Source organism: Physeter macrocephalus, chromosome 15 (genome assembly GCF_002837175.3).
Source record: "Physeter macrocephalus isolate SW-GA chromosome 15, ASM283717v5, whole genome shotgun sequence".
NCBI lineage: Eukaryota > Metazoa > Chordata > Mammalia > Artiodactyla > Physeteridae > Physeter > Physeter macrocephalus.
This window is the reverse complement of record NC_041228.1, coordinates 1,034,996-1,044,718: the sequence shown is the minus strand read 5'-3', so window position 1 is coordinate 1,044,718 and position 9,723 is coordinate 1,034,996. Positions and strand designations below refer to the sequence as shown.

Genomic DNA, 9,723 nt, shown 5'->3' with positions numbered 1-9,723 from the left:
TTCAACGATATTCTCTTACAAAACCACAGTGCAGGTACTAAATCCAGGTAATTGGACGTTGATACAATGCTCAACAAAGCAAGCCCTCTCATTGTGCTTGCGGCATTTTCCCTCCAACCCAGCATCCATTCTGGGATCCTAGCCTGCCTGTGGTCACTGTGTCTCCTGAGGAATCTATAGTGTGGAGCAGTTCCTCAGCCTTTCTTTTCTCCCGAGATGGTTAATTAGTTGCAAGGGGAAAAGGGTGCCCACATGGTCAAAAAACCAGAGGACACTGACCGTGTGATCAAAATGGTCACTAGCCAGTGAAGAGCCCGTGGACACCATGTCCCTCCACGTGACGCCCAGAGGACACGTGGTTGCAGGATTCCAGCTGGAGAGGTGCGACCTGTGTCCAGTGATGCGGAAAGGGAAGGGAATGGGCAAAGCTCAGAGGAAGGCGGGAACGAGCCTGGCATGTTCAGGGAGCAGTGACTGGTTTCACAGCTGGGTGGAGCTGGAGGAAGAGGTGACACTGGACAGGTGGGTGGAAGCTGATGGAGGTAAGGCCTGCTGCCATCCGGGCACTGGGCCACCATCTAAGGCCCAGCCCAGCTGTGAGGGTGCCAGTCTCCACCCGTGTTTCTGTCTGGGCCAAGAACCCGGGGTGGGTGCCAGAGCAGCAGACTTCCGTGGAAGGAGAATCTTGCGGAGGGACATTGTCAGGGAGCAGGGGGTCATTTCAAGGGCTCTCTGGGCTGTGGGGTTTCTGGAAGCAGGTTAGAATGAGGTGGCTGAGGAGAGACCACAGGAGTCATCTACAGGAAAGTGCCCAGAGCACGGAGAGACAACTCAGTGATGGGCTGGGGACAGCACGTTCATCGCCTAAGCCCCACGACACATGTCTAAGGCAGACGCTGTGAAGGTTTCTCAGCCGGGATTAAACACAAGAACACCTACTCTGCAGAGGACCCCAAGGCCGCCGTTCCTGTGGGAAGCCTGCAGCCCCACGTCATGTGTGGAGCCCAGAGAACTCCCGCCCTCGGGAACTGAATCCTGCCCACAGCCACGTGAGACCCCAGGGGAGACCCCAGTCGTGGCCAACACCTTGCCTGCAGCCTAGGAGAGACCCCAGCCCAGGACCGGCCAGGCTATGCCCGGACTCGTGCAACACAAGGAAGCCGTGAGATCATAAACGCATGATGCTTCAAGCCCTTAAGTGTGTGGTCACTGAAAACCAGCGGTGAGGAAAACCCGGAGAATGTGGCGCGGCGGCCCGACGCGCGGGAGGCAGGGGATTTCTGCGCTGCCCCTGGCTTAGGAGGGGCATCCGCCTGCGGAGGACCAGCCGCTGTGAGGCTCTGGCGCCCTCCCCTCTGCAGATCTTCTCCAGGGGGAAGCGGTCCCTGCGGTTCTGCCTGCTTCTTCCCCCGGGGTGCTCCCCCCTTTCTCAACGAGCAGTGACTTCATCCGTCCGTGCATTCGCTCATTCCGCAGTCAGCAAGTTCACCTAACCCGGCTTACTCCCCGGACCTCAGGCCTGGACCTGGTGGAGGCCACGCGGCCCGGGGCGGGGGCCCGGGAGGCGTCCCAGAGGTGCGGGGAGTGAAGCCCTGCAGGGGCGGGAGAGGTCGGTGTGAAGGTGGCCAGACAGCAACCGAGGGTCTTGCACGCGAAGCTAGGGAATCCGCGCATAGCTCGCAAAGGCAGGCCCACGCCCCCGCCGCGGCCTCCAGGGCAGCTGAGTGCAGGTCCTCCGGCGCCCTAGAACGTCACCGGAAGTGCCCGAGCCGCCCGGGAGAGGGAGGCGGCGCTTCCGGCGGGCGGCGGGGGCTCTGGGTAAGTGGCGGCGGACTGCGGCCTGGGCAGGGGGTGGCAGACGCTGGGCCGCGCCCGCGAGGGAAACAGAAATATGGGCGCAAGGACGGGCCGTCCCTACGGGGCACGGGGCCCTTGTCTGTCCTGGGCTCTCCCTGCGAAAGGGCTCACATCCGGGAGGAGAGTGGAAGCGGGGGGCGGCCCCGGGGACAGCCTTCCCCACCCACTGTGACGACCAGTGTGAAGGCCCCGGGACAGCCTCAGACAGTTCCCTGAAGTAAAATCACAGTATGATTTTAAGGCCTTTGTAAATCGAATTACCCGCCGTCCAGTGCACTTTTTCTTCTTCCATTGGTGTATGAAGGTGCCTGCTTCCCCTAATTTTCTATATGCTCATAAGGTGCCACTGTATTTAAGCCTTACTTTTAAAAAAAAATATTTTACTTATTTTAGGCTGCGTCGGGTCTCAGTTGTGGCTCGGGGGAACTTCCGCTGAGGGACGCGGGCTCCTCGTTGTGGCACCTGGGCTTTTCTAGTTGCGGGCGCATGGGCTCCAGAGTGCATGGCTCCGTAGTTGTGGCGCTCGGGCTTAGCTGCTCCGTGGCATGTGGGATCTTAGTTCCCCGATCAGGGATGGAGCCCGTTTCGCCTGCACTGGAACGCGGTTTCTTAACCACTGGACCACCAGGGAGGTCCCAGCTACTTGTTTATTTTTTTCTGCTCGTTACCTGTTCATAACTTTTACTAGTTTTTCGTGCTTTTTCATGTATATATAGTGGGTTTTTAGATATTGAGGATATGAATCTTTGTGTTGCAAATATCCCTCCCGTTGTTTTTTTTTTTTTCTTTTTGTTTTTGACAGTAAGTATCCTTGTGTAGTTAAATCTGTCACACTTTACCTTTGGTGGCAAGCTTAGCAAAAGCACTCCTCAATCCAAAATTGCGCCATTCAGATCGTTACTTTTTTGGTTTCATATATTTATATTCAGATCTTTTGTCATTATCAAGAAAAAATATAAATACATAGAAATTTTTCCAGACATCCGAGGACTGACTAAAGGTGCTGGTTGGTTCCTGGTGGAGTTGAGACCACAGCGGGCAGGTGACAGGTGCTGCCACGTCTGTCTCTGCTCCTAATCTGCTGGGGGGCAGGGGTGGGGGAGCCAGCATGGCCTAGACAGTTCCCAGAGGGTGTCCCGTGGAGCACTAGTTTCTGGGATGTCTGCTTATTCAGACCTTGATTTATAGTGAGGTGGCTCCTTCAGGGCCCTCTGGGCAGGCTCTGACCCTCCCTTCTCTGAAGGTACTCTGACCTCACCCCCACTCTCCCTGTCATTTTCTCCCCTTTCTTTCTCTTTCTCCCAGGCAGGTGTCCCACTGCTGGTGTTTATGCAGGAAGCAGCAAGCAGAGCCCCAGCCTGGGTCCACAGAACGCCACAGAGAAGGCTACCCTGATGGACACATGCACAGGTGAGGGAGGCAGCCAGGCCCAGAGGGCCGTCCGGGGGTCAGGGACGTGGGGACAGCTTAGGCATCGGGGCTCCCAAGTCCACCTGCCGGGCTGCTACTCCGGAGGCGTTACTAGGCTCCGGCAGCTTCTAACCATCACAGCTCCCTGCTCCGTGCCCGCTGTGCCCCTTTTAGCCCTCCCTCCTTCGCTCTCCTGGACACACTCTACACCTGCTCCCTCTTTCTCTGCTCCCCACACCTGGAGACCTCTGAGAACAAGAATTTTATTTGTTAAATTATAGTTGATTTACAATATTGTGTTACTTTGAAGTGTACAGCAGAGTGATTCAGTTATATGTACACGTTCTTTTTCGTGTTCTTTTCCGTTATAGGTTATTACAAGATAATGAATGTAGTTCCACGTGTTGTACAGTTGTTACCTATTTTATACATAGCAGTGTGTAGCTGCTGATCCCAAACTCCTAATTTATGCCTCCCTCCGCTCCCTTTCCCCTTTGGTAAACGTAAGTTTGTTTTCTGTGTGAGTCTGTTTCTGTTTTGTAAATAAGTTCATTCGTATCATTTATTTTATTTTTTTATTTTATTTTTAAAATTATTTTGGCTGCATTGGGTCTTCGTTGCTGCGCGCAGGCTTTGCTCTGATTGCGGCAAGCAGGGGCTACTCTTCGTTGCAGTGCACGGGCTTCTCATTGCAGTGGCTTCTCTTTGTTTCGGAGCACAGGCTCCAGGCACGCAGGCTTCAATAGCTGTGGCACTTGGGCTCAGTAGTTGTGGCCCGCAGGCTTTAGAGCGCAGGCTCAGTAGTTGTGGCTCACGGGCTTAGTTGCTCCGCGGCATGGGGGATCTTCCCGGACCAGGGCTCGAACCCGTGTCCCCTGCGTTGGCAGGCGGGTTCTTAACCACTGTGCCAGCAGGGAAGCCCCTGTATCACTTTTTTAGATTCCACGTATAAGTGATATCATATGATATTTGTCTTTGTCTGACTGACTTCACTTAATATGATAATCTGTTGCTGCAAGTTGCTGCAAATGGTATTATTTCATTCTTTTTATGGCTGAGTAGTATTCCATTATATACATATATATATATATATATATATATATATATATATATATATATATATCCAATCTTCTTTGTCCATTCATTGATCAGTGGAAATTTAGGTTATTTCTGTATCTTGGCTATTGTAAATAGTACTGCGAGGAACATAGGGGTGCATATACCTTTCTGAATTGATGGACATTTAGGTTGCTTCCATGTCTTGGCTATTGTGAATAGTGCTGCTGTGAACACTGGGGTGCATGTATCCTTTTGAATTAGTTTTTTCCAGATATATGCCCAGGACTGGGATTGCTGGGTCATATGGTAGTTCTAGTTTTAGTTTTTGAAGGAACCGCCATACTTTTCTCCATAGTGGCCGCACCAATTTACATCCCCACCAACAGTGTAGGAGGGTTCCCTTTTCTCCACACTCTCTCCAGCATTTATTATTTGCAGACTTTTTGGTGATGGTCATTTTGACCAGTGTGAGGTAGTACCTCATTGTAGTTTTGATTTGCATTTCTCTAATAATTAGCAATGTTGAGCATCTTTTCATGTGCCTGTTGGCCATCTGTATGTCTTTGGAAAAATGTCTGTTTAGGTCTTCTGCCCATTTTTTTGACTGAGTTTTTTTTTTGTTATTGAGTTGGATAAGCTGTTTGTATATTTTGGAAATTAAGCCCTTGTCAGTCACAACGTTTGCGAATATCTTCTCCCATTCCATAGGTTGTCTTTGTGTTTTGTTTATGGTTTCCTTTGCTGTGCAAAAGCTTTTAAGTTTGATTAAGTCCCATTTGTGTATTTTTGCTTTTATTTCTTTTGCTTTGGGAGACTGACCTAAGAAAACATTGCTACAATTTATGTCAGAGCATGTTTTGCCTATGTTCTCTTCTAGGAGTTTCATGGTGTCCTGTCTTATGTTTAAGTCTTTAAGCCATTTTGAGTTTATTTTTGTGTATAGTGTGAGGGAGTGTTCTACCTTCATTGATTTACATGTGGCTCTCCAGCTTTCCCAGCACCACTTGCTGAAGGGACTGTCTTTTCACCATTGTATATTCTTGCCTCCTTTGTCTAAGATTAATTGACCATAGGTGTGTGTGTTTATTTCTGGGCTCTCTGTTCTGTTCCATTGATCCATATGTCTGTTTTTGTGCAAAATACCATGCTGGGTTTTTTAAATTTTGTTTTTAATTTTATGTATTTTTTGATACAGCAGGTTCTCATTAGTTATCCATTTTATACACATCAGTGTATACATGTCAATCCCAATCTCCCAATTCATCCCACAACCCTCCACGCCACCCCCCCCCCTCAGCTTTCCCCCCTTGGGTCCATACGTTGGTTCTCTACATCTGTGTCTCTTATTTCTGCCCTGCAAACCAGTTCATCTGTACCATTTTTCTAGATTCCACATATATGCGTTAATATACGATATTTTTCTCTTTCTGACTTACTTCACTCTGTATGACAGTCTCTAGATCCATCCACATCTCTACAAATGACCTTGAAGAGACTGTCTTTTTCTCCATTGTATATCCTTGGCTCCTTTGTCATAGATTAGTTGACCATAGGTGCGTGGGTTTATCTCTGGGCTTTCTATCCCGTTCCATTGATCTATATTTCTGTTTCTGTGCCAGTACCATATTGTCTCTTGATTATTGTAGCTTTGTAGTAGAGTCTGATTCCTCCAGCTCCGTTTTTTTCCCTCAAGACTGCTTTGGCTATCAGGGGTCTTTTGTGTCTCCATACAAATTTTAAGATTTTTTTGTTCTGATTCTGTAAAAAATGCCATTGGTGATTTGATAGGGATTGCATTCAATCTGTAGATTGCTTTGGATAGTATAGTCATTTTCACAGTATTGATTCTTCCAATCCAAGAACATGGTATATCTCTCCATCTGTTTGTATCATCTTTAATTTCTTTCATCAGTGTCGTATAGTTTTCTGCATACAGGTCTTTTGTCTCCCTAGGTAGGTACCATGCTGTTTTGATTACTGTAGCTTTGTAGTATTGTCTGAGGTCTGGGAGGGTTATGCCTCCAGCTTTGAGGAACAAGAGTATTAATTCTTAGCTTTGTCTTACCAGGGCCCAGCAGTGTCAACTGGCCTAGGCTCAGGGTTGGTGACCAGGAAGTGTGTGGTGGATGACAATCTGGCTGGCCTCCCGCCCACTGGCCACTTCCCTCTCGGGCTCCAGGCCCCTCTCTTCAGAAGATTTCAGGCCACATTTGGGGGAGGGCTCGTATTTAGTTGCCTGTTGTTGCTGTTGTTGAATTGTCACATGACCTGTGCTAACAACCAGGCCATCTTCCCTTGGCAAAGACACGTGCCATTTCAAGCTTTTCCCCATCATACTCTACCCTAAGGTTCTGGTTCAGCAGTGGGAGCTTGGGGAGAACATGACCGTGGCTCCCCCAAACACACCTGCACCTGCTCTCCCGGGAAGTCACAGAACCCCCGTGTCGGGTGGTTCAGCCACCCTGTGTCCCTGCACATCATCCCTCGGGGTGTGAGTCGGGGATGACCCAGAGGCGCAGCCATGGAGCCACCCTTCGGGCCCAGTACTTCCAGGCCACCATCTCCCTCCCTTGTCTGACCCTACTCCTGACCAGACCCGGCCCAGACAGCACTCTTCAGGCTCACAATTTGGGGCTAAATTTTAGCAAATGCCACCACACAGAGTGTGGAGGAAAACAGGTTACTAGAAACATCCCATTCAGAAAAGGAATAAAGAGAAAGCACCCTGTCTGGGTTGCTGGCCTGAGCATATACTATGAGATGTACGGCCTGAAGGGAGGTGAGGCTGAGGGCTGGGTCCCAGTGTCAGCGTGGTGACCAGCATCTGTGTCAGGGGACTGAGCTTCTTGGTTAGGACGTCTGGCAGCCCAGGTTCTGCCTTCTGGGCACTTTGGGCTGGAGGTGCCTCTGTTGGGGGCGGCCTGTGCATTCCAGGATGTTGAGCAGCCTCTCTGGCTTTTCCCCACTAGGTGCCAGGAGCACCCCCTCCCCACTGTGATACCGGAAGTGTTTTCAAACATGGCCACACGTGCCTGCTCTGCTGCCAACCACTTCTCTCTGCATTCCAGGCCATGAGGCCGTACCAGGGTGTCACCAGAGCCTGGGGGTCTGTCTCCCCTGACTCGTGAGACCAGGCAGACTGAGGCTAGAGGCTTGGGCCTTTTCTGGAGTCACAGGGCAGCCTGCTGATTAGGTCTCCCCCAGTCCCTGTCCTTTCCTGTGACCACAGGTGTTAGAAGTCAGGGAGGAGAGCTGGGCAGGAGGAGGACAGGTGGGATAATGGGTGTCTGCTGCCCACTGGCGTCTTACTGTTCCCTATCATCACGTGGCTCTCCCATGGCATCTTTGTGTCGTTAGAGTTCTAAGTTGTGCATCTCTGCCCCTCTTTTCCAGCTTTCCTAGCACAGGCACCGAGTGGCGGCCCGGCTTCCTGCTATGCTGCTTCGGTGGCTGAGCAAGGGGCTCAGAGCCCAGGGCTGATGCCACGGCAGGCAACCTTAGAAGAAGGGGGGCGCTGTGGACAGGCTGTGCCAGGACTGTTACGGGGGCCTCCCCAGGCACTGCGGTTTCCAGACCCTTGTGGGAATGAGGAAGCTGGAGAGAGGCCCAGAGGTTCCCCTCGGGGACCAGTTGTTTATGAGGAAACTGGAGGGCAGAATGGCCATGAGGACAGTGTGTCTGGGTCAGAGGTCACCCTGAATGCAGCCTCCACGGCCGATAGGAGAGGCCACTGGAAAGGACGGCCTTACCGATGCAGCACCTGCGACAGGAGCTTCAAATGCTATTCGGATGTGGTGAAACACCAGAGCATTCACTCTGGGGAGAAACCCTACGAGTGCAGTGACTGTGGGAAGGCCTTCATCCACAGCTCCCACGTCGTCAGGCACCAGCGCATCCACAACGGGGAGAAGCCTTACGTTTGTAAGGAGTGTGGGAAAGCCTTCAGCCAGAGCTTCAACCTCATTAGACACCAGAGAATCCACACAGGAGAGAAGCCCTACGAATGTGCTGAGTGTGGCAGGTCCTTCAGTCAGAGGTCAGACGCCATTAAGCACCAGAGAATTCACACTGGCGAGCGGCTGTACGAGTGCAGCGAGTGCGGGAAAACCTTCATCCATAGCTCAAACGTCGTCCGGCACCAGAGAATTCACCACGGAGAGAATCCTTACGAATGCAAAGAGTGTGGGAAAGCCTTCAGCCAGAGCTCCAACCTCATTCAGCACCAGCGGGTCCACACCGGGGAGAAGCCCTACGCCTGCCAGGAGTGCGGGCGCGCCTTCAGCCGCAGCTCCTTCCTCAGCGAGCACCGGCGCATCCACACCGGGGAGAAGCCCTACGAGTGCGGCGAGTGCGGCCGCGCCTTCAGGGCCCTGTCGGGCTTCTTCCGGCACCAGAGGATCCACACTGGGGAGAAGCCTTTCCACTGTGCCAGGTGTGGCAGGGCCTTCCGCCTGAGCTTTCATCTTATCCAGCACCAGCGAGTTCACGGCACGGAGTGAGCCTGTTGGGGGGAGAACGTGGAGTGGAAAATTGAGTAAATGAGATTGGAGTGTGGGTACAACGCCCTTCACTTTTTGCCCACGCCCCCAGCATTGTGTACTTCGCCCCACAGGAAGAGGATAAAACTGTCTTGGTGGTCTCCAAGCCTGCCCGTGGAGGCCTGCAGTTTGTCTACCGCCGCCTTGCCAGGAGCACCGGAAAGGAAGGAGGAGCCTTGGGGAAGGAGATGTGATGGCATCGTGTGCCTCGGAAGTTAATTTATTTCATTTTCACAGCACTGGGTTTTTTCCTGAAGTATAATTTACATACAGTGGAACGCATAGATCTTAGTGTTTGGTTTTGTGAGTTTCAACAAGTACAATGTGCTTTGACCTTTACGACCACCACACTCTCAAGATGTAGACTATTTCCATCACCCCAGAAAGTCTCCTTATGCCCCTTCAAGTCAGCCCCTCATCCTGAGAGGCAACCAGTGATCTCGTTTCTGTCACTGTAGTTTTGCTTGTTCTAGAACGTTACATAAATAGTGATATAATTTATACTCTTTTATGTCTTTTTCCCTTTGCTTAATGTTTTTTGAGGTTTATCCATGTATCAGTAGGTTTTGGGGGGTTTTTTGTGTTTTTTTTTTTTTTCAGTTTCATAGCTCTTTTGAAAAGTCAAGAATCACTTTCTACCCTGTATCAAAGCTATATGCTTATGTCTGTGTCTTTCTATCAAAGTATGAGCCCCTGTAGCTAGAATTATTTTAGCACAGCCCCGGATACAGGATGTGCACTCCACAAAAAAATAAGTACATGAAATATGCAAGGGAGTTTATGAAAGACAGGCATAGAGGAGAGACCATAGGCTTGGCCAGAAGGAGGAGGTACTGATTCACTTGTTTTCATGCCATTT

At 50.9% G+C, this 9,723-nt stretch overlaps 1 protein-coding gene across 1 annotated transcript; it reads left to right on the top strand.

Moving 5' to 3' along the window:
• The first annotated feature begins 1,724 nt into the window (after positions 1 to 1,724).
• On the top strand, positions 1,725 to 9,431 carry ZNF696 (zinc finger protein 696). Its single transcript, XM_055091037.1, has 3 exons — positions 1,725 to 1,818; positions 3,163 to 3,267; positions 7,720 to 9,431. The coding sequence occupies exons 2-3, from the start codon at positions 3,252 to 3,254 to the stop codon at positions 8,823 to 8,825; spliced, it is 1,122 nt and encodes a 373-aa protein (XP_054947012.1). The 5' UTR covers positions 1,725 to 1,818; positions 3,163 to 3,251; the 3' UTR covers positions 8,826 to 9,431.
• The last annotated feature ends 292 nt before the right edge of the window (positions 9,432 to 9,723 follow it).